Here is a 24,928-nt window from a genome sequence, read left to right as displayed (position 1 = left end):
TGCAGCACTCACTGATTGGGTCACAGACGGTATTTCCACCCCCTTTCCTTGCAGTTGAGAGCGGTGAGCCACGAGGTAGCACAGGTGAGCCCATGACTGCTCCTAAAGGGGTGTGTGCTACTTCACACTGTGGAACGAGAGCCGAGAAATCCCTGGGGACACGCAGAGAGCTGTCCTAATGGACACAGGGGGAAGTTGCGGAGAGAGGCAATGAGGCCCCCTGAAGAATCACCGACCAAACCTGAGAAGTCGTGGACGTTACCCGGCCAAACCCCCTCTGCTCTCATTCTACTGGAATGCTAGAAGCTTCCCTGAACTTCTCAGAGAAATCTACCCCAAAATCTCAGCCAATTCCTCCAAATATGCTACTGATCTGACCCGAGGGCACACCAGGGTCCTCCCCTCTGGATGGGGCTTGCCCGAAGCCCCCTCACTGCTCGGTTCTCCTCTGCTTAGAGGTTGGTCTCCCCACCAGACTGTGACCTCCCAACATGTAGGGAATGTCCCCAGTGAGTCTTCGTGGCCCAGTGACAATCTAGGGAACACACCATGTGCAGCACCCACCCCAAACCTTCCCCCTTCTCTGCCTGGTAAACCCGTCCGTCCTTCCCATGCACCTGCTGGCTGTCACCGAAATCCACGTCGCTTCTTCCACCGATGCTTCCCTGCTAATATCAGTGCCCCTGCAGGTGGGGTGGTCACGTGACTAAGTTCTCAGGCCAGGAAAGGAGAGGCCGGGCCTGTCCCACTGACGTCCCGCCTGCCTACCAGGCATCCCTCGCCCCGGATCCCTTGTGTTCCCCTTTCTGTGAGCCGGATCTCCACATGCCTGCGACCCAGCATCAACCACACAAGGACAGTGCCCTAAGGCAGGCTTGGCCAGTTCTGTGCTATGAACCCCAGCTCTGAAGTCTGGGGAAGAGTACAGATCCTTTCCTCAGAACAACACTCATAATGCATAGAATTATAAGAGAAACCAACGATACTGAAATACAACTATTAAGGCAGTAGATAAAAGTCCTTGTAACATACTATCAGACACGCCTCTTTATTAACACCTCATATAACATCTAGAGGCAGATCTAAGAACCATCATAATTTCAAAGTCACGACGAGCACACTTTGAGATGTTTGCAACAACTGCAAATGTGATGTGAAAATATCCATGATTTCTGCTGGTGACAAAGCCCCACGTGGCTTGTTGCCAATACTGATGATGGGAGGAGAGGTTAAGTTTTGCTTACATGTTAACAAAGAGGCAACATTTCTGCCCCAAGTTCACATGCCACCGTGCCGTCCCCCCAAATTCTACCTGTGGGCTCTTGGGGGCTCTGCAGGCCCTCACCTGAAAACCTCTTCCCTGGGAGAGCCCTGAACAAGGGGAGAGGGTCATGGGTCCCTGGACAACCTCGTGGACCAGAGTCCACTCTCCTGCACACGGGGCTTGAACTGCCGTGCTTTAAGCCACTGTCCATCGGGTCTCCTGACCCAAATGTCACCCTCTCCATGGTGCTGCTGGCTGTCACTCATCCCCCTCCCACAGCACCCCCAGAGCACACAGTCCTTTGGGGGCAGCTGTCCCCCTCCAGCCCACCTCCCGAGCTACCCTGGGAGCTCCCAAGGGCAAGGACGGAGCCTGGGTCTCACTGGAACAGCCCCAGCACATCGCGACGGCCTGACAGAGAGGAGCATGGTGAAGAGCTGCCAAGAAACGAGTGAGTGGCACTGAGTGAATGCGCCCCTGAATTCTGGGGGGCTCTGCTGGGGGGCGGGGCGGTTCCACGCACTCTGCACACACTCTTTCACATCTGTATTCACGGCACACTGACGGTGTGGGTTCTATCGTGAGCCCCCAGACAGCAAGGACGCACAGGCGCTGGGAGGTTAAGTGACCTTGCCCGGGTCAGCTGTGGAGTTAGGGAGGAGAACGGCGAGCCCGGGCCCCAGCCCCCCGCGCGCGAGACGCCCCGAGCCACTACCTTGATGATGATCTTCCCGCGCAGCTGGCTGGGCGACGGCAGCTGGTCGGCACTGGCCTCCTTGGGTTTGGTCAGCAGCAGGTCTCCAAACACCTCCTTGAACACCCTGGCCATGTGGCGCTGCTGCTCCACACAGCAGTGCTCCTCGATGGACAGGATCACGGGGAAGCTGCGGGCGGGCAAGCGGCCGGGGTTAGCAAGGCGGCACGGTGTCAGTATGTGTCTGTGTGTGTGTGTGTTTGTGTGTGTGCTGGGGAAAGGGGCATCAGTGTGTGTGTGTGTGAGCTGGGGAAAGGGGTGTGTGTGTCTGTGTGTGTGTGCTGGGAAAAGGGGTGTGTGTGTCTGTGTGTGTGTCTGTGTGTGTGCTGTGGAAAGGGGCATCAGTGTGTGTGTGTGCTGGGGAAAGGGGTGTGTGTCTGTGTGTGTGTCTGTGTGTGTGCTGGGGAAAGGGGTGTCAGTGTGTGTGTGTATGTGTGTGTGTGTGTGTGCTGGGGAAAGGGGTGTGTGTCTCTGTGTGTGTCTGTGTGTGTGCTGGGGAAAGGGGCGTCAGTGTGTGTGTGTTGGGGGAAAGGGGTGTGTGTATCTGTGTGTGTGTCCGTGTGTGTGGTGGGGAAAGGGGTGTCAGTGCGTGTGTGTCTGTGTGTGTGCTGGGGAAAAGGGTGTCAGTGTGTGTGTGTGTGTCTGTGTGTGTTGGGGGAAAGGGGTGTGTGTGTGTCTGTGTGTGTGTGAGCTGGGGAAAGGGGTGTGTGTCTGTGTGTGTGTGTCTGTGTGTGCTGGGGAAAGGGGCATCAGTGTGTGTGTGTGTGTGTTGGGGGAAAGGGGTGTGTGTCTCTGTGTGTGTGTCTGTGTGTGTGCTGGGGAAAGGGGCATCAGTGTGTGTGTGTGTGTGTGTGTTGGGGGAAAGGGGTGTGTGTATCTGTGTGTGTGTCTGTGTGTGTGGTGGGGAAAGGGGTGTCAGTGCGTGTGTGTGTGTCTGTGTGTGTTGGGGGAAAGGGGTATGTGTGTGTCTGTGTGTGTGTGAGCTGGGAAAGGGGTGTGTGTCTGTGTGTGTGTGTCTGTGTGCGTGTGCTGGGGAAAGGGGTGTGTATGTCTGTGTGTGTCTGTGTGTGTGCTGGGGAAAGGGGCGTCAGTGTGTGTGTGTGTGCTGGGGAAAGGGTTGTGTGTGTCTGTGTGTGTATGCTGAGGAAACGGGCGTCAGTGTGTATGTGTGTGTGTGCTGGGGAAAAGGGTGTGTGTGTGTCTGTGTGTGTGTCTGTGTGTGTGCTGGGGAAAGGGGTGTCAGTGTGTGTGTGTGTTGGGGGAAAGGGTCATCAGTGTGTATGTGTGTGTGTGTGTGTTGGGGGAAAGGGGTGTGTGTCTGTGTGTGTGTGTCTATGTGCGTGTGCTGGGGAAAGGGGTGTGTATGTCTGTGTGTGTCTGTGTGTGTGCTGGGGAAAGGGGCGTCAGTGTGTGTGTGTGTGCTGGGGAAAGGGTTGTGTGTGTCTGTGTGTGTATGCTGAGGAAACGGGCGTCAGTGTGTATGTGTGTGTGTGCTGGGGAAAAGGGTGTGTGTGTGTCTGTGTGTGTGTCTGTGTGTGTGCTGGGGAAAGGGGTGTCAGTGTGTGTGTGTGTTGGGGGAAAGGGTCATCAGTGTGTATGTGTGTGTGTGTGTTGGGGGAAAGGGGTGTGTGTGTGTCTGTGTGTGTGTTGGGGGAAAGGGGTGTCTGTGTGTTTGTGTGTGTGTGTTGGGGAAAAGGGGTGTCAGTGTGTGTGTGTGGAGAGTATATGTCTGGGTGTGTGTGGGGTAGGGGTGTGTCTATGTCTGCTGGAGGGGTATCTGTGGTGGAGTGTCTACTCAGCCTATGTCTTTGTGTGTGTCTATGTGTGTTACAGGTGTTTATGTAGGGGGTGTATCTCTGTGAGAATCTATGTGTAGTGTGTGTGTATAAGTGTGTCCACTAGGGGGAAGGGAGTGTCTGTGTGTATTTGTTGGGGAAGAGTATCTGTCCCTGTGTCTGTGTGGGGTGCATCTGGGGTGGTGGAGAGAGTGTGTGTGAGTGTGTGTGTGTGTGTGTCTGGGGGGGTGGGGAGTATGCATGTGTGTGTGCGTATGTGTCTGAGGTGAGGTGTGTCTGGTGTGGTGAGAAGTGTGTGTCTGTCTGTCTGTCTGTCTGGGGTAGTAGGGAGTATGCATGTGTGTATGTGTGTATGTATGCAGTGGGGTGTGTCTGGGGTGGTGGGGAGTGTATGTGTGTGTGTGTCTATGTGGAGTGTGTCAGGGGGTAGGGAGTAAGTCTGTATGTCTATGTGGGGTGTCTGGAGGGTGGGGAGTGTATGTGTGTGTGTGTGTCTATGTGGGGTGTGCAGAGGGGTGGGGAATATGTCTGTCTGTCTGTCCACCCAACCCCAGCGACCTCCCCTTGAAGGTGAACCACCAGGAAATCCGCCGCCGACCTGGAGGTGACAAAGGCGTGGTCTTTGATGGCCTGCACAACGTCGTCAAACTTGATCTTGGTGGTCCGCGTCCAGCCATGGTAGATGATGGGCTTGCCGTCGGGCCCGTCCCAGCAGTCCACTGTGGGCAGAACCGGGCGCCCTGAGCTCCCGCCTGTCCCCCTCCACCCCCCGTCCACTGGAGGTGCCACGCTGCCTGGTGACGGCAGTGCCCCGGCCCCCGCCCCAGCGCCGGCTCCATCAGCTGGATACTGGGGTCAGACCCGGCCAGATCGGGGCCACCAGCCTGAGGACACGCCTCACCTGTGTGCACATGTCACCTGCGTCATTAGAGGAAGACTGGGTGGTCTAATTAAAGGTCCCTTTGTAATGCCACACATCCGTCCAAAAGACACTAGTCCAAATTTTTTTAACAGAGATTCATCGTGCGTTTTATCTTCTGATTTGACTTGTCTAAACCCTGGCTTGCTTTCTCTGCTACAGGGAACATTACAGGGCAGTGATTTATTTTTTGAGATTCATGGTGAAATGTTCAGACAGAACTAGGTTACGTAGAAGGTGAACAGCCTCTATATTTTTAACCCCCAGAGGAGACAGGAGCTGACAGTTTCAAACTAAATTTTCTTCACATTTGCTTTTTCCCTAACAGGGAAAAAGGCATAAATTAGGCAGCACTCTGTAGGAGGAATTGCCGTTAAGGTCTGATACCCTGATGAATGCTTCTGATTAAACTGGAGCCGACATCGGTGCTCTGGGCCCTTCATCAGCCTGGCACAGCCGTGAGCCTCTGGCACTGAGGCAGGCTGGGGGGTCAGGAGGAAGCACCCGCTCCCAGCCATGTCCGGGGGCCTGGAGTCGTCTCTGAGGGGCAGCTGCGGGCACCCGGGCACAGGCGCTCAGGGACCCCTGCTGAACTGCGCAGGGGGCCCTCCTGCCTCTAACAACAGCCCCGAGGGACGGCAGGACAGGAAGGCCATCTTTGCCACGGGCCTCCCAGCCCCTCCGCTGTATCTGGATGCCTTCCAGACAAGAAGACCACTGCCCAAGGTGCTGTGGCTCCGACCTGGCCAGGCCCAACGTCCCTCCTTGTCGCGGGGGACCCTGTCTTCGGGGGAAAGCCCCCCGGCTGGTGGGGGCCGCCTTGCTCACCCCAGATGCTGAGGGCGCCTGGCTCGGCCCCAGGCTGCCCCGCCCACCCCTACCATCGGGCCCCACGCGAAGCGTGCGGCGGGCGGGCACTCACGCTCGATGCAGCGGCAGCCCATCCGCAGGCAGCGGATGTAGGCCTCCGTGGACGACTCGCTCCGCAGCTGGTCCCCCGTGAGGTACCTGCGGGGAAGGGGCCGTGTGGGGGCAGGCCTGCACCTCAGGGCGCCCCTGGGGGACTTCTCAGCCTGAGCCCCCAATGCCCTGAGTCCTTCCCGTCTAGAAAGATCCCCCCCACCCGACCCCCCAGTTAGGATCTGGGCCAGACACAGGCAGTCGTGTGGCTGACAGTCAGGAGCCTCAGACTCAGGTTATGGTCGCGGGAGGTGAAGGGCAACCATCCTGGACACCCAAGGGTGGGATGGAGAACGTGTGTCCTTTCGAGGAAAACATGGTCGAAGGGAGTCAGGAGGGAGACTGACGGACGATAATAAACCCACGACTCCCGACGGCTGCCCCCCAGGCTACACAAGGCAGAGGCGGGCCGTCATTCTGACATCAGGGCCCCAGGCCGGGCACAGGATAAATGGAACTTGCTACCCTGTGAACTATGTCCACCAGAACTGATGCAGAAAGACCAATTTTTATCATTCTCCTCCTTACCACCCATGCCCCCCCCACCCTTAAGAGTCTGTGTTGCTCAGCTATCTTCTGGGTTTGGCAGAATTCGCCATTCTAAGACACGTACTCAAATCAAAGGCAGGGATGAGAACTATGAAGCCCCTTTGCCCCTGAATAGGAAGGTGTCTTCCAAAATGCCTGGAGACAAACCTAAGGGCCTTCTCTCCAACTCCTGTCTGGACCGACACTCGGGAAAGTACCAGTCAACAGCCCAGGACCGAAGGCCTCCACCCTCTCACCTTATACAGCAGACGGAGGATGAGAGCCTCTTCTCCCTTCCTGTCTGCTCTTTTCTTTCAATCAGGGCAAGCTCCCAAAGATACACAGGAGTGTGCTGCCCTCCGGCCTAAAAGCCACGAGTGGGGGCTCCCACTGCCCTCCCTGCAGCTTCAAAGATTCCACTCGAGCCGACTCTTCCTGGCCTCGTCTCCTGCCACCCTCCCTCCCAGGGTCTGTGCCCTGGTCTTACGAGACTCCGCTCAGTTCCTCCTACCCCCGCACATTTGCATGTGCTGTTCCTGTGTCTGAAGCCCTCCTCCTCCTCGCCTCGCCACCTGTTCTTCTCGCACCAACTCCTGCTCATTGCTAAGACTCAAAGGAGGCCCTTTCCCCCTCCAAACACAGGAGGACAGGGGCTGATCCTGTGCCCAGCCCCATCCTTCCTACTTTTTGGCCCTGCTGTGCAGCATGTGGGATCTTAGTCCCCAACCAGGGACTGAACCCCTGCCCCCTGTAGTGGAATGCAAGCCCAGGGCCTGGCACAAGGTGAGCTCTCAGTGAATGTCAGTTCAGTGACTAATTCAACTGCCTTCCTGAGAGCTGGACCATAAAGAAGGCAGAGCACCAAAGAATTGATGCTTTCGAACTCTGGTGTTGCAGAAGACTCTTGAGAGTCCCTGGACAGCAAGAAGAACAAAGCAGTCCATCCTAAAGGAAATCAACCCTGAATATTCACTGGAAGGAGTGATGCTGAAGGTGAAGCTCTAATACTTTGGCCACCTGATACAAAGAGCTGACTCACTGGAAAAGACCCTGAGGCTGGGAAAGATTGAAGGCAGGAGAAGGGGATGAGATGGTTGGATGGCATCACCCACTCAATGGACATAAGTCAGGGAGACAGTGAAGGACAGGGGAGCCTAGTGTGTTGCAGTCCTTGGGGTCACAAAGAGTCGGACATGACTTAGAGACTCAGCAACAACAACTATGAATGAGATGCCCAAACTGTGCAAACTGGCTTTGTCAACTTGCTTCTTAGGGCCACAAAAAAAGGACTACTATGGCAATACCAACTAGGAAAGACAGATGCATCTCCCCTCCCCTCCAGAAGCGTCCATATATCCCAGTCTGAGCAGCAAGGGCCTGCACTCTGCCCACACGCTCTGCCGGAGCAGCGCCCTGGAGCGCCCTCCATACCACCGTTCTCCTGCCCGACGGGCCACAGGGTAGCAGGAAGACTCACGTGTTGTGAGACGAGGAGATCCAGTAATGAGACAAGGGGTTGTTCATGTCCTGCATGTCCACCACGTCATACTTCTCGTCCCAGATGCTGTTCTCCCGGGAAAACAGGTACGTGAGGAACTAGGAGAGTCACAAACACAGGGAGGGATCAGCACACGGGTGCCGACTGGTTCTTACGGGCCTGTGTCAGCTCGGGGAGACGGTACGTGAAGATTCAACACACGGCCCCCCTGGCCTCAGTTACCCAAGTTGCCAAAGCAGAAAACTCAGATTGCAACAGGCTGTATGGACACACGCTTCGCTGACCTATACAGTTGATTTCCTTTCCAGTATGTATCCTCAAGTATTGGAGGCTACAAGAGTACACGCTGCCCATATACAAGTGTTTGGGGACAATAATACCATGAACATTTGCAAACGCACCATCCGAGGTGAGGCACAGAACACTGCCAGGGTCATGATACCTAAAAGGCAGGAAATTTCACATGCCAGTTCCTGACCCCTTAAAAAGAAAACAGAAGCCTGAGTGACACTCTGCTTCCTGGGAACAACCCTGCATGGGACGAGGGGCGCTGCCCGGCTCCCGTCAGCCCCTGCTGCCTCATGCTGGGCCAAGTGCACCCATTTCCACAACCCTTTTCCACATCTTGCAAGAGTCACGTAAACCTCGGAATTCTAGTGCTGCGCTTGTAACGGTTTAAGGCTCACTGGCAGCAACTCCCTCTAGCGGCATAAGAAAATATTTCACCTATCTGATCAAACAGAGGAGAAAAATCAAAGCCTATGATGGTTGAGGACCGGGGAAAAAACAGCTCTCGACTGAGAGAGTCGGTCTAGGGACATCTAGCAGCAAAGCCCTCCAAGGGAAGAGGCCTAGAACATACACTTTGGAGGACAGCGATGTGAATCCCAAAGCAATGTGCACAGGACAGGGAGCTCACTCACCTCATCCACAAACAAGAAGGGTTCAGCAGTTTCCCTCATGGTGTCGTCAATGAACTTCGTCATCCGCTCACGGACTTTGTTCAGATCCTGGGCCCAAAGCTCCTTAGAATGATAAAAAGAACATGAAATCATCAGAAAGAAGACTTTGCAAAATTCTTTACCTCCCAGGATCCAGTTTTACTGAAATATGGATGCATTCTGGACACGACCATCAAGGCCTCACCCGATGCACAGCACACATGTTCCCTAAAGGACCAGAGGGTAAACATTTTAGGCTTTTGGCCACAACAACTTAATTCTTCTATAATAGTGCAGAAAGAACCACAGACAACAGGCACACAAATGGCCATGGTTGTGTTTATAAATAAAACTTTATTTGTAAAAAACAAGCTGCGGGCCAGATGCGGTCTGTGGTAATAGTCTGCCCACTCCTGCTCTAAGCCAGCTCCTTACACTTGCTAGCATGAAGAGGAGGGGACCACAGTTATGTAGGACAACTACGGTCACTCCCCTGGCTGATGGTGGGCAAGTCACAGACCCTCTCTGAGCTCCTGGTCCGTTACCTGGGAATAACGATACCTAAGCACACAGACTGTGAAGGACTGGATGAAATAAAAGTTCTGTGCTTAAAACACCTGGAACACAGAAGCTGCTCAAATCACAGCAACATGAATGGTCGACTGTCATCCTCCTGTGACATCTCTCTCTGTCCAGACAACTCTGCAGGCCACATACTGCCACTGTCATTTTAGAGATAAGGACACAGAAGCTCAGAACATCCCGCAATCCCAACTTCACACAGCTAGTAATCTGGAGTGCTAGGCTTCCAAATAACTAAACGTTGGAAAACCAACACAGAATCAGTCAAGATCAGCAAAGTATTGCTACTCAGACACCAATAAGGTCTGAAAGATACATGACCAGTTCAAGAAGAGCTTCTGCACGGTCTCAGAAATTCAGAAGCCCTTTAGAAACAAGAACATGTAACGTAAAAGAACTTCACTGTTTTCTCTTCAAACCCTAAATCCCCAAATATTCCTAGACAAAAGGATAAAACATGACCCAGATATTCAATTTTGGCTCATGTTTTCTGGATTCCTAATACTCTAAACCCTCTATCTGTAGGAAAAATAAAACCAGATGTGCTGCCAGTGACGTGTGGTTGGAGGGAAGGTCAGAACAGGAAGCTGGAAAGAAGGTAAAGCATATGGGCAGACACAAATGAGGTAGGTGCAAGGCAACAACAAGCCTCACTGTTGATTCTTGCAAATCGCCTCGGATGAAGGACACCCAACAGCCAGGAGCCAGGGGAGCGACTGGTTCATTTGCATAGAGGATGTTACAACCTTTGAATACCAGAACAGGAAACTCAAATTGTAGGATACTTAATGCAAACACCTTGCCAGGCCTAGATGCCCTGCAAAGGCCAGAAGCTTCCTGCTTCCTTCTCCTGTAGAGCTTTTGCATAAAAAATCATGGGTACTGAGCCGACATAACCTGGAACTGAAATGGCTGTGAACAAGAAATCTTCTGCCTAAAGTAGTTTAAAATATGAATATCCTAAGGGGTTAGTAAATGTTTCTACTTGGTGGGACTTTCCTGGTGGTCCAGTGGTTAAAGCTCCACCATTCCAATGCAGGGGGCACAGGTTTGATCCCCAGTCAGGGTACTAAGATCCCACGTGCCACAGGGCCAGAAAAGAAAAAAAAAATGTGTCTCTGTGGTGTGGGGTATTGTGCTGGGCAACTGCGATAATGGCAGTGATGAGATTACAAGGAGAGAAGTAACTATGGTGAGGTGGTCTGTGCTGGGCAGGGGCGGCATGCCAGGCTCTGCCCTCAGCATTGTCATGTGTGGTTCATTTTGAACTCACACAAGCCCGGGAGATATGTATAACATTATTCTCCGGTTAAATAAACAAGAAAGCTGAGGCTTCGGGTCATTAAACAAGCTGACCCAACAGTGACCCAGACACATCAGGTTCGGGTCAGTTCACGTCACCTGTCCCTCCCAGGGCTGGACTGCAGCCCACCTGACCAGCCCCCAGATGGAAATTCAGACAGGTTCTCTGAAATCCTCACATCTATTAAAATGCCGCCATCACACCAGCTTGTTAGAAAAGACTAAGATGGTGGATTTCCATGTGAAAACTGTGCCAGGAACAGAAGTACCAGGGCGCAAAAACTGGGTTGTGAGTAAATCTGGAAGAGTCTTCCCTGTCCTTCATGTAAAGAATGAACATAAATGTAAAATCACAAAGTATGATCCCTCAAAATACTGCCACAACTTAAAGAAGATAGGGGAGGATCTCACAAATGCTGTCCCTGTATCCAGCCTCCCTTGGGAACTGGAAGGAGAGAATGATCCTATGAGTAAGAAACAGCGAGGAGAATTCTCTGCCTTTCACAGCCCTGCCAAGAAGACAACAAAAGTGCAGAAGAATGAGGGTTCCGCTGCATCTCTAACCATGAGATCAAAACCGACTAGCGTAACGGAGAGTCCGCATTTAATACAACAATTGGCACAGAAAACACCTCATAATTCCATTACTCCTAACTCACCCTCTACAACTGACGATGATCGTCAGGAATTTTAAAATGTATTTTTTCAGACTTCTGGTTTAGAAACTACCAAAAACAGAAACAGCGTATCTGATGATGATATTGATCCTGAAGATGAATTAAGACCAATGACTGTGAGAGAGGAAAACTTAGGGAAAACGACACGGTCCTCCAATGAGTCTGAAAATGATCCCTTTGAAGTTGTAAGGGATGATTTTAAATGTGATTTTCACAAATGTCATACTTCAACAGGTTTAGGCCTCAGAAACAATGTCTCTTGCCTCAACAGTGAAAATAATGTTATGGAAAAATCGTTGTGACTCTGATTCAGGAGATACAGATGAAATCATTGCAATGAAAAAAAAAGCTCTGGTAAGATCAAAAACAGTGTAGACTTTTCACAGATAGAAAAGTCTATGAACAAGAACACTTATTTGAAAAACAGGAAAAAAAGGATGATCTTTCTGATGACTGTATTAAAGTACAAAAAAGAAAAAACAAAGTAGATAGCCCTCAGTCACAGAGTTAAGGCTCTTAGTTGTAATCTCTGATTGAGTCCAGTAGCAATGAAGACGCTGATCAGAATCAACTGAGTCTGAAGGAGGTAAGGAGTATAACACCTTGATGGAAAACTGTCTCCGGGTGGATCTGACTTTGGCTGATTTGGAAGAGTTGGCGGGTGGTAACCAGGAGGCTCCAAAAGAGAAGACTGAGGGCAATGGCCAGGAAACCACTGCCCAGCGTGACAGGGCCTGCAAGAGCCAAAGGACTCCAGGTGACCTCCGCAGAGGCCAGCACTGTAGTCATCCCGAGGAGACTGCGGCTTCTCTTCTAGAAGGAAAAGAGAACCCACGTGGAAAACAGAAACCAAAGGAAAACAGCTTAGAGTCAAACTTACAGGCCTTCAAAGGAGTGGGCTGTCTCTATGGAAAGGGATCAATGAAAAAATCCTTGCAAGAGAGTGTTGCCGCTAACAATATTAATAAAAGTCAAATTTCCTTGAAACTTGAGGAACCCAGGAACATGTCCATGGAAAAATGGTCCCTGTGTGCTAATGGCCCATCAAGTGAACAGACTCCTTTCCAACATGCAAAGGAGGCAAATGACTCAAACCAAATTCAGCCTCAAGAGACAGGCTTCTTTTGAGAACAAGGGTCACAAAGCAGGTGTCCCCTAACAGTTCAGAAAAGAGAAACAGGAATCCTATTTCTAGTCTGTTGCCACTGAAAGATAAGAAATCTTTAAGTCTTGGTGCTAAGACTCACAGCAGGGGCCTTGATGAAGACTGTGCCACAAGACTGGAAAGTCAGGAGAGGGCTCTGATCAGAGGCCTGATCTGTGCAGCTCCAAGGCCCCTGAGAAGCCACCCGAGGTTTTCTCAAGGAGAGACTCCCAGGGACGCAACACTGACGTCCCACTTTCTGTTAATCGTTCATCAGGTGTTAGTGCTAAGGATAAGCATGCTGAAGATAATCAGAAACGTCTGGCAGCCTTAGAGGCAAGGTGGAAAGCCAAAGAACTCCAAAAGAAGGCGGTTCACAATGCTCTGGCAAATTTGGACAGTCATCCAGAGGACAAGCCGACGCACACCATCTTTGGTTCCAACAGTGAAAGTGAAAGAAGAGACATCCACTCAGGAGCCAAGCCGCCCAGGAGAGGAACCAGTAGAAGAGTCCCTGGTAGAGCCTCTGGGAAGCTCTTTGACAGCAGTGGTGATAAGGAACGTTGTTCCGAAGAGGACAATAACAGGTTCAGAATTAAACCTCAATTTGAGGGCAGAGCTGGACAGAAGCTCATGAATTTGCAGTCTCGCTTTGGCACTGACTCCCAGTGTCTAGAAAGGGATAATGAAGAGGAACAGAAAGAAATACATGGAAAGAAAACTGCTGAGGAGGAAGAATTTGCTGCAGAAAAGCTGAAAGCCCTAAATGTCGTGCAGAGCACTTTGCAGATCAGCTTAAGCAATTCCTCGAGCGAAGGATCAGTAGCTGCAGAGAAATTCAAGGACATCACGCATTGTGACTCAATGAGGCATGGCCATGCCGCTTATGAGAGCAGGCAAGATGGTAAGCCCAAAGAAAGTAAAGCAAAACAAAAGAAGAGGGAAGAAGCTGAGAAACCACCTGAGGTGTCTAAAGAAATGTTTTATGACTTTCAGCTCAGTCACTCAGTCGTGTCTGACTCTTTGCGACCCCATGGACTGCAGCACACCAGGCCTCCCTGTCCATCACCAACTCCCGGAGCTTGCTCAGACTCATGTCCATCACGTCGGTGACACAATCCAGCCATCTCATCCTCTGTCGTCTCCTTTTCCTCTCGCCTTCAATCTTTCCCCAGCATCAGGGTCTTTTCAAATGAGTCAGTTCTTTGCCTCAGGTGGCCGAAATACCAGAGTTTCAGGTTCAGCATCAGTCCTTCCAGTGAATATTCAGGACTGACTTCCTTTAGGATGGACTGGTTGGATCTCCTTGCACTCCAAGGGACTCTCAAGAGTCTCCTCCAACACCACAGTTCAAAAGCATCAATTCTTCGGTGCTCAGCTTTCTTTATAGTCCAACTCTCACATCCATACATGACTAATGGAAAAACCACAGCTTTGACTAGATGGACCTTTGTTGGTAAAGTAATGTCTCTGCTTTTTAACATGTTGTCTAGGTTGGTCACAGCTTTTCTTCCAAGGAGCAAGCGTCTTTTAATTCCATGGCTGCAGTCACCATCTGCACTGATTTTGGAACCCCAAAAATAAAGTCTGTCACTGTTTCCATTGTTTCCCCATCTATTTGCCATGAAGTAATAGGATTATAACATTGCTATGTATTTAAAACAAATATTCCAGACTGTAAAAGATACCAGTGAAAAGGAAGACGAGACACCTTGGAATGTGGACTCTGATGGAGAAAAAGCTGAGGTAGTCCGGGGCCCTACAGCTCTGATGATTTGGGGTGAACAAACCGGCGGGTTTACATTTTCCTTTTTGAGTCTGACGCCAAAGATGAAAAGGAAGAGACCTATAGAGCTGAAGCAGTAAAACCTGGAAGATGGCCTGGCAGGGAGACCCTAGTTTCCAAGACAGCAGTTCAGAAGAGGAAGTGATGAAGTGAAGTGAAGTGGCTCAGTTGCGTCCGACTCTTTGCGACCCCGTGGACTGTAGCCCACCAGGCTCTTCTGTCCATGGGATTCTCCAGGCAAGAATACTGGAGTGGGTTGCCATTTCCTTCTCCATCAGAAGAGGAAGCTGTTACTAAAGAAACAGATGACAAAAAGCACAGCCCTGAAGAAGTATCATTACCTGAGAAAGAGACTACTAGATTTTTCTTTTTCTATAAGAATGATGAGAGACTTCAGGGTTCCGACTTATTCTGGAGAGGAGTGGGAAGTAACATCAGCAGGAATTCTTGGGAGATCAGAACAAACAACTTGCATAATGGACTGTCGGAAGAAATGTAAAAATGCCAAGAGGAGAGTGAAACCAAAATAATAAATGCCATCGTTAATTTTGATAATGAACGTAAACAAGTCTTACCGTGGAAACTGGAGTGATCTAGAAAATGATTTTAACTGGCAAAGAATTCAGAGCAAGCGAATAGTCAAAATCTTATCTGGTGGATATCATTCTGATTGCTTTCTTTTTCTATAGATTTCCTATCTGTTCTTACCTAATTACTTCAAACAATCTGAACCTTTGTTTTAGTGAAGCATAAGACAGTCCCTCAAAATACTTTTGTATATAATCTCTTTGCTCTCTATCTTCAGTAACTAATGGGCATTTCCTGACATGAGGTTTACATAAAGCTTTTTAAAATATATGCATCATAGCACTTATATTTTCCAAGTTATGTTTCATGTAAATTATACTTGAAATATTTCTGATTGTATTAAATACACCTTAACTCAAAAAAAAAAAAAAATGCTGCTGTCGTTTCTTTAGGATGAGTTCCTAGGAGAGCAATTATTAAAAGTACAGAAGGCTGTTTTCAAAGTTTTCATATTAACTGCATTTTGCCCAAAGTGGTTTCTAAAAAAATCTGTGTTAACTCGTACACCAAGTGCTACAGCGATTATTTCACATCACATATGAGCCTCCGGGCCCTAGGTCACCGGTTCAGCATCCCACAGAGCGCCGGGGGCTGAGACATTCAGGGTCCCCCAGGCTGACAGCCCGGGCCCCACCCCTGGCTTCACCCCTTGTTCCCGCCCGCACACTCACATGGATGCATGCAGGCTGTCTGTGTCCTAGCTCCCAGATGTGGGATCCTAACTCCCTGAACTTTGCTGCCGGCCCATGACCCTGACCTCTGAGGGCAGCCCAGTGACGGGGCCAGTGCGGGGAAGGATGCGACTCTCCCAGGAATATCATTACCCTGCACACGGTGATCCAGGATACATGGTGAGTTGCCCGCAGGAGTTTAACCATTTAACTCCAACATCTCCCTACAAATTCAGGGAGTAATTCAGCGCAAGGGAGAGCACGGAGGAGAAGCAGACAGCATGGGTGCCCCTCTCTCTGCTTCGATCTCTGGGCAGCTCAGCACCTTACATGTAATTGGGTCCAAGAGACTTCATCTGTGCCCTCATTTCACCTGCCCTCGGTCACAGCCCCAGGTGGGTGGGACTTCTCTTGGTCACTCCCACGCACCCCAGCACCCTGATCACCATTCATCATGAGCCACTGCCGCTACCCGCTCCGCCTGGACCTTCCTGCGGCCGGCCTCGTCCGAGTGTCTCTGTTCATCAGTGTCCCTACAAGCAATGGCATCTGAACACCGGACGTTTCCTGACACTGAGAAGTTAGTGCTGGCTGCGAAAGGGTTAACAGGAGTGTTACTGTCCTGTTTTGTTTTTTAAAAAAGCTCCATTTCACAAGAGAGACATACTGGAGTATTTACAAAGGGAATGATACAGAGTCTGGGGTTTCCATTAGAATTTGCCAGCAAAGAAATGAAGAAGGAGGGAAGGGAAGGGAGACACGTGGGTGTGGGGCTGGAAGACGGATGAAATGAAAGTGGCAAAACGTTCGTAATCCTGTAATCTGAGTGATGGGCCCACGGTAGTTTATGAGACCAGCCTATCTACTTTTGTGTATGTTTGAGATGCTGTACAATACAAAGTATTTTTTAAAGCAAATAAGCTGAACATCATCATGAATCTAAAGCTGCCCTTAAAAAGTCTATTTAAAAAACAACAACAAGGGACGTCCCTGGCAGTCTAGTGGTTAGGACTTTGCCTTCCAACGCGCAGGGTGAGGGTCCAATCCCTGGTCAGGGAGTTAAGATCCCACGTGCCTCAGGGCCAAAAAATACAAAATCCAAAACAGTCGTAATACTGTAAAAATTCAATAAAGGCTTTTAAAATCTTTAAAAACAACTGAAGAGAATAAAAGTACGTGAAATTTCAGTGATTAGAAATAAAATTTTTGAATAGTCAATGACTATATATGTACACACATACCCACACATACAAAGATCAATACCATCTTCTCCGAACCCCATAATTCTGAGAGGCAGGGCTCTCATCCCCATTCAAAGAGGAGGAAAGCGAGGCACAGACAGTAGAACCACCTGCCCAGGGTCACACAGCCCGTGACAGGATGGCAGGCTTCTCTCACTCTAGCTCGGCGTCTCCACTGAGGCACTCCTGACACACGGGGCTGGGGAACTCCTTGCTTCGGGAATGGGGCGGAGGTGGGGTGTGGCCGCCTCGCAACAGCCCTGGGCCCCCCCCACTAGATGCCAGGAGCCCCGACCTGAGTCTGCAGCTCCTGCCCGGACGGCCCCATAAAAAGCCACTGCCAGACATGAACTCCTACTCAGCCCCCAGCTAGGGGCCCACACACAAACACCCCAAGAGACGCCCACGGGTCACCTGTTTGAGGACAGTGTGCTGCCTTATCCCTCAGAGGACCCGCAGGCTCGTCCACCTGAGTCCCATCCTCCCCGAGCCAGGGATGGCTTCCCGGGGAAGGGCCCCCCAGATGAGCCAGAGTGGGGGAGCAGAGGCCAGCGGGTGAGGGCCCCGCCCGCCCTGCAGCGTCCCCATCGCCCCCTCCTCCATCTGCGCCCGGGGAAGGGGCTGCTGCGAGGCCAGCCTCATTCCAGAGTCTCAGCCCCCAGGCGCCGCTGGGCAGGGAGACGATTCGTTTCCTGACGGTAGGTGCCGACAAGGTGACAAACGGTGGGTACAGCGCCCCCCGCCCACCCAGCGCCCCCGCCCTGCTATCCCCTCACCTGCTGTTCATGCAAGAGAAACCGCTGGAAGTCATGCAAGTGGACAGCAGAGGCGTCCGGCCGGTCGGTGTTGCTGCCCTCGGGGAAAGAGATGGTGTTTAGAGGAGGGCAGCTGGCAGTCAGGAGGCAGTCCCACGGGGTCAGGTGTAGGCTGGCCGACGGGAAGACAAAGTCACCCAGAGGACACCCCTGACCCAGGAGGGTGCAAAGAGGGTCCTGACACCAGAACCCAGGAGAATCAGGCCCCGGAATCCACACCCAGCTGCTCCCAGCTGGTCCCGCAGGGGCAGGGAGCGCAGGCAGGACAGCAGAGGCCAGGGTGGGGCTGGGCGTGGGGTGCATTTAGGGGGTGGCAACGCTGGAGAACTGACCCCAGAGCCTGCTCTGAGGCAGGAGAAGGGCCTGGATGAAGGCTCGACTCTGGGCAGGCAGGGAGAACCTGCTGGAATATGCGAGACCAGGGCCAGGGAGTGAGTGGAGGGCCTCTGCTGGGAGAATCTTCTGCCTGAGACAGGGAATCCTTCAGCCTGAGAAAAGGGAGATTCCTCCTTGGCCAGCAGCCTGCTGGCCTCCGGGAGAGGGTGCTCAACTGGACCAAGAACCTCGCTGGTCCAAGCAACCGCGAGGGCTACACAAGGTACGTCCTGTGAAACAGGGCTCTCCAGGGAAACGCATACTTTTCCCTACGCATCTGCAGTGGGGGTGGGAGGGTGTGTGTGTGTGTGTTTTTTAATACAGGAGATGAAACATGCTTTAAGTTTTCTCCCTTTACTGAACACTCAGGGTCCAAATCTACTGTCTCTGAGTGTATTTATAACCTTCTTTCTTAACAGCCTCATGGTCCAATACTAATCTTTTCAGTAAAACACTGCAAACAAATCAGAGTCATTTCGATGAATGAATACTTTGGAGTTTTCAGGTTTCTGGTTTAGAACTCAACAGAGGAACAGTTGCCAGGGCATCTTCATCAATGAGGGCTGGTTCCTAAAAGCAGGCCCAGGTCAGCAGGCCACAAATCACATTCCAGGTGCTGTTAACGTCACAGTAAACCTTTCTCCCAGGTAGACAGGCTTGGGAGACACAGCACACTACAGCTTTCCCACTTGGGGAATCAGTGAGTTCAGTAAAGGGCCTCACAAGGCCTGCAGCACTGAAGTTTTAGCCATCACATCATCACCACTTTTATGAGCCTTGCCTGCACCACATAAAGCACTTTACATGCTTTGACTCATTTTAATTCAGTTCAACCTGCTTAACCAGGACGTCCTGAAGCAAGCAGGCTTCTCTACAGAACCTTCCAGGCCATCCTCCCAACACTCCGCAAGCCCTGCTGCTGTGCACATTTACTCGTGGTATTGGATTGATTGGAGTCCATGACTCAATGGACATGAGTTTGAGCAAGCTCCGGGAGCTGGTGATGGACAGGGAAGCCTGGCGTGCTGCAGTCCACAGGGTCGCAAAGAGTTGGACGCGACTGAGCAACTGAACTGAACTGAGTGTCAGGATAGTCAGTTCCCCAACAAGGGGACCCCGTCTCTGTGGAGACCAGTGCCTGCCAGAGAGGTGACCTCCTGGAGGTCAAGGGGCCGGGCTGGGAGGACCCACAAGGGCACCACTGCCTGGCACAGCCACCCAGAACTACAACCCAGCAGAGATGCCTCACCCCAAGAGGAACACGGAAGAATCCTTTTTGAATTCGTCAAGGATCTGAAACAGAAAATAGACACAAAACAAGAAAATTAGACGTGTCGAGACAACGAAAATAAACAGAGTTTTTGTTAAAAAATTACCATGGTCGCTTATGTGACTTGTAAATATTCAAATATTTACATCTTGACACAAAAGGTGGAAGTCTTCCTCGCCTCTTTCACAGCCTGATTCCTGAGAAGCAATCACTCATAATAATTTGGCGGTTCTCCTCCTTGAGTTCATTTTATGGATATTCAATTAGTTATATCTTATCACCTTATGTTACATCTATGTCTTCCAGCTTTTTTGCTGTTGTTTCACGCTTTAGCTATTCTTTAGCAACTTCAAATCGCCCTGCCTCCCTGCTTTGAAAACCGACACTGTATTCCATGTCTGTCCGTCTATGCTCTGCTAATCGATCCAGTATTACACAGCATGTTCCCACATACCTGTCTTCACCCACTTGTGCCAGCATTTCCGTGGGCTGGATTCCTGGGTGGGAAAGCACCTGGACACAGGGTGCGCACATCACCTTTCACAGATTCACCAGCTGCTGCTGCTGCTGCTGCTAAGTCGCTTCAGTCGTGTCCGACTGTGTGCGACCCCATAGACGGCAGCCCACCAGGCTCCCCCGTCCCTGGGATTCTCCAGGCAAGAACACTGGAGTGTGTTGCCATTTCCTTCTCCAATGCATGAAAGTGAAAAGTGAAGTCACTCAGTCGTGTCCGACTCTTGGCGACTCCATGGACTGCAACCCACCAGGCTCCTCAGTCCACGGGATTTTCCAGGCAAGAGTACTGGAGTGGGGTGCCATTGCCTTCTCCCAGATTCACCAGAGTCCTCTCTAAACAGCTGTCCTCACTGGCACGCCCAGCAGAAAATACACACTCCTTTCTGCACCCTCACAGCTACATATCAAATCCTTAATATTTCAATGGGCTCATTTCTCATCCTTGAATTCAAGAGAAAGAAAAATATCAAGAGCTCTAGTCCAAGGCTTCATGGCCTGCTCGTACTGCAGCTGTTGAGGAAGGGCAGTGAGCTCTTCCACCAAGGAGGAGCGGGGATACCCCCTCCCCTAGCCGCCACCGCACCAGCTCCCTGGCCAGGCGTCTTACACACACAAGGGCATGGATGCACAAACACCCACACGCCACATATACACGTGCACACCCACACCACGTCCACTTCCAGTTAGGCTGTATGACTGGAACAGTCTCGAATGTCGCTGTGACTGGATCAGCATTGGAGTAATTCAGGACACAGATGCAGCGCCTGGAGGCTTAAAAACGCTAACAATCTAAAACGACTCCTGCCTTCGATGCCCCAGTTGTCTTGCCAAACAGCCTGTGCTCCAGGATGACATGTGGAAAATCAGTGTTCTAGAAAAGGTGGCCACTGGCCCCTGAAACCCTCAGGAGGTCTGCAGAAGTCTGTGCGTGTACTTTTTTTTTCCCTTTTCCTGGAAAGATGGTCCGTAGCTTTAATCAGCATCTCAAGGAAGTAGGTCACCAAAAAGGGTTAGGAGTCACTCTTTTAGAAAGACTCAGAAGGACTTCCTTTCACGCACATGTCATTTACAGCAGCAGTCCCCAACCTTTTAGGCACCAGGGGGCGGTTTTGTGAAAGACGATTCTTCCAAGGACTGGGGAGGGGGGACGGTTTTGGGATGATTCAAGCATATCACATTCACTGGGCACTCCTATCACTATTGTACCGACTCAGATCATCAGGCATTAGACCTCAGAGGCTGGGGAACCCCTGATTTATAGCATGGCTATTTTTTTTTAAAAGGAGGGAGGATACTGTATTGGTGTTTTTCTTTCTGGCTTACTTCACTCTGTATAATCGGCTCCAGTTTCATCCATCTCATCAGAACTGATTCAAATGAATTCTTTTTAACGGCTGAGTAATACTCCATTGTGTATATGTACCACAGCTTTCTTATCCATTCATCTGCTGATGGACATCTAGGTTGTTTCCATGTCCTGGCTATTATAAACAGTGCTGCAATGAACATTGGGGTACATGTGTCTCTTTCAATTCTGGTTTCCTCGGTGTGTATGCCCAGCAGTGGGATTGCTGGGTCATAAGGTAGTTCTATTTGCAATTTTTTAAGGAATCTCCACACTGTTCTCCATAGTGGCTGTACTAGTTTGCATTCCCACCAACAGTGTAGGAGGGTTCCCTTTTCTCCACACCCTCTCCAGCATTTATTGCTTGCAGATTTTTGGATCGCAGCCATTCTGACTGGTGTGAAGTGGTACCTCATTGTGGTTAATACAGTATACTAACACATATATATGGAATTTAGGAAGATGGCAATGACGACCCTGTATGCAAGACAGGGAAAGAGACACAGATGTGTATAATGGACTTTTGGACTCAGAGGGAGAGGGAGAGGGTGGGATGATTTGGGAGAATGACATTCTAACATGTATACTATCATGTGAATTGAATCGCCAGTCTATGTCTGACGCAGGATGCAGCATGCTTGGGGCTGGTGCATGGGGATGACCCGGAGAGTTGTTGTGGGGAGGGAGGTGGGAGGGGGGTTCATGTTTGGGAATGCATGTAAGAATTAAAGATTTTAAAATTTAAAAAATAAAAAACTAAAATTAAAAAAAAAAAAAAAAAGAAAAAGAAAATAAAAAATAAAAATAAATAAATAAATAAAAGGAGGGAGGATTTTAGGCAGGGCATACTGTTTGCCATCTGGACTCATTCGGCCCATACATCGCTGGGTCAAATGGGGCATAAGGCCAGATCCTCTCAAACCCAAACCCCGAGACCGAATTCCCCACATCCAGAGGAAGGCCACCTGTGACTCCCCTCAGTGTTTCCACTCCACATGGTCCTTACTTAAAGCCAGCCCCTTCCTCACCACGCAATGAAGCGGAGAAAAGGCTCCACTCCATTCCAGCCACGCGGGGGGCCAGGATGAAGGAGGGGGCACCTCTGCTTCAGAGGTGACTCCAGACCAGGAAAGACCAGGAGACACACCCCAGCTTCCCGGCCCCTCTGCCTGCAGTCTCACATCACCCCACTTTCTGAGCCCCCAGAAACCTGTGCACAGAGGCAGAACACGTTTGTAGGAACCAGCCCCTGGGGTACAGAGCAGGGACCAGACAGAAAGCAAAGGCAGAAGCAGATGGAAAGCAAAGGGGTTTGCTACACTATTATCTCTGCCCGTCTGGGTCTGAGATTTCCCTTAACACAAAGGTTTAAAGAATTAAAAAGCATCAATGGGAGGGGCCTCCCCAGTGGTTCAAACGGCAAAGAATCTGCCTGCAGTAACCCGAATTCCATCTCTGGGTTGGGTCGGGAAGATCCCCTGGAGGAGGGCATGGCAGCCCACTCCAGTACTCTTGCCTGGAGAATTCCATGGACAGAGGAGCCTGGCAGGCTACCGTCCATGGGGTCATAAAGAGCTGGACACGACTGAACAACTAACACACACACCCCCCAACGGGGACCACTGGTGGTCCAGAGGCTAAGACTCCACTGCAGGGGGCCCAGGTTCCATCCCTGGTCAGGGAACTAGATCCTGCATGTCGCAACTAAGACCCAGCAAAGCTAAATAAACAATAAGTATTTTTTAAATGATAAAAAATAAAAAGAAGTCTCAGTGGGTGGGCAGCGAAGCTGAGCAAAGGAGAACTGAAGCTCTAGCTCTGAAGTAGCCACCTGACCTCCAACAAGTGGCCGAGTGTCAGCATCTTCAGTCCATAAAATGAGGATAGTAAGAGTTCCTATCCTACAGGGTCTTGAGGAGAATTAAATGCATGTAAGACATATAGCACAGTGCCCGACATAGAGTTTACACTTAGCAAATGTTAGTTGTGATCTTTTATTCATAACACCATTATTACAACCTAGTCGGAGATATACCCCTCTCCCAAGGGTGGACATATGTGAAATTTTAAGTTCTTATCCTCCTTCTGCTGCCAAACTTTTGGAAGCTTTTAGGCTTGAGTGCGGCAATGTAAGCTGGTAGTTAGACAGGAGGAGCAACTGGCAACTTCACGCTGGAAACCTATACCTACTGATAAGCAGGACTCCACTCCCTGGACTTAAGTCTGGGGATCACCAACCATCATGAACAGCTCTATCACCCCAAGGAGCCCAAGAAAACCAGCTGAACTCCTAAGAGCACCAAGGTAACGCTTTTCTCTGCCCTGAGCTTCCAGTGAGGCACTCGGGAAGTAAATGGTTTTGCTGTCAGCTGGAAAGTGAAAGTGAAATCTTTGCGACCCCATGGACTATATCCAGGCCAGAATAATGGAGTGGTCAGCCTTTCCCTTCCCCAGGGGATCATCCCAACCCAGGGATGGAACCCAGGTCTCCCACACTGGAGGCGGATTCTTTACCAGCTGAGCCACAGCCCGCTGACAGCTGGGGGAGAGGCATTTACATACACAAGAGCCGAGAGGCTTCTCAAGTGGACCAATAACTATCTATAGAGCCTGGGGCTTTGTTAATCAAATTCCAAGTCACTGAACTGAAACACGCAGTGGCCAGACGGGACAGCTATACCTGCCAATGAGAGAGAGAAGAGGCTGTTGGCCCAGAAAGTCTTAGGCACCAGGGAGGTGACCCTGGGCCCTAAATCAGTAAAGAGGGCTGCATCGGGGTGGGGGGCAGGGCTGGGACAAACCAGAAAGCATTCTTCCCTCCACTCACAGGTCGCCAAGTATAGCCAGAATGTGATATTTTTTTCCCAAGAGAAGCAAAAAATCTGGATCTTAATGAGAAATCTTCCAAGTTTTAAATACAGGCAATTCATTTAAAAAACATTTAGTTTATGGCCATTCCACCCTGAACACCCCTGACTGCATCTGATCTCAGAAGCTAAGCAGAGTCGGGCCTGGTTAGTACTGGGATGGAAAAAACATTTAAACCACTAGGCTAAGTACCGACCGAATGCCAGCTGAACATGGTATTCTGGCCACTAGGGGTAACCTCTGACAGGTACAGACATTTCCCCAAAAGAAACTGGCCATCTAGGACTCATGGACTATGCAGAAATTTGACTTAAATTTCTCTCTCCCTTCTCCCTCTCAAACATACAAACATTCGCTTTAAAAAGAACCACAGTGAAAAGTTCTCTTATGTGGAACTGGATCATGGTGGAGACTATCAGTGGGTAACCTGTACTGGCAGGTATGACGGCTTTTATGCAAAACGTATTCCCAAGCGTCGCCTGCCCTCCATCTGATGAGACAGCAGCTTGAAATGTCACGGCAAATGATAAGCACTGTTTTTTTTGCAACTGCTTATCTTGAGTGAATCAATTTTTTCTCAGTCCTGGTCAACCGCCTAAGACAGCAATTGTCATTATTCTGGACTTCGTTTCTATACTATTATCACAACATTTTCATTGCTCTCAAGAATTGATTATAAATGAAAGTTGAAGATTTAAATCTAAAAAGTGTTTCGATCAGCTTTTGGGCAGCAGAATTGTCTTAGTTAAGGTTTCACATAAAAAAGAAGAGGGGGTTGGACAGTTTAAAAAGCTGTATAACCAACGACCTGATGTAATACTTTCATTTTATAGAGGAGGTTGAGTGATGGAGCAAGATGGCTTCCCCCCAGACCAGCTGGGGGCTGGAATTTAACTCTTTCTACTCCCAAAGCCTACCATTTCTTTCTACTCCACTTGGCAAACCAAGCACTAATTATTACCTGGGTAAAAACGTGAACACTGCAACTCAGTCTTTTACTCCATACAACCACGTATTTTTCCCCAATCTAGGCAGACAAGAAATGCTCCTCCCATTTCTCTGCCTCGGATGCGTCCGAAGTCCCACAG

The 24,928-nt window shown here is 50.3% G+C and overlaps 1 protein-coding gene and 1 pseudogene across 1 annotated transcript in view; one reads left to right on the top strand and one right to left on the bottom strand.

The window, feature by feature from the left end:
* The window catches only part of PLCG2 (phospholipase C gamma 2), a 160,189-nt gene that overhangs the window by 52,715 nt on the left and 82,546 nt on the right, over window positions 1–24,928 (bottom strand). The window contains exons 8-14 of the mRNA XM_069552534.1: window positions 19,091–19,134; window positions 17,428–17,500; window positions 8,643–8,744; window positions 7,699–7,817; window positions 5,656–5,741; window positions 4,413–4,533; window positions 1,980–2,148 (exon numbers count right to left, since the gene is read on the bottom strand). Coding sequence (XP_069408635.1) covers window positions 1,980–2,148; window positions 4,413–4,533; window positions 5,656–5,741; window positions 7,699–7,817; window positions 8,643–8,744; window positions 17,428–17,500; window positions 19,091–19,134 — 714 coding nt within the window. The remainder of the gene's footprint in view (window positions 1–1,979; window positions 2,149–4,412; window positions 4,534–5,655; window positions 5,742–7,698; window positions 7,818–8,642; window positions 8,745–17,427; window positions 17,501–19,090; window positions 19,135–24,928) is intronic.
* Window positions 10,690–14,681, top strand: LOC138418487 (nucleolar protein 8 pseudogene; annotated as a pseudogene).

This window comes from Ovis canadensis, chromosome 14, assembly GCF_042477335.2.
Source record: "Ovis canadensis isolate MfBH-ARS-UI-01 breed Bighorn chromosome 14, ARS-UI_OviCan_v2, whole genome shotgun sequence".
In the NCBI taxonomy this organism is placed as follows: Eukaryota; Metazoa; Chordata; class Mammalia; order Artiodactyla; family Bovidae; genus Ovis; species Ovis canadensis.
The sequence above is the reverse complement of the archived record's forward strand: the minus strand, read 5'-3'. Positions and strand labels throughout refer to the sequence as shown.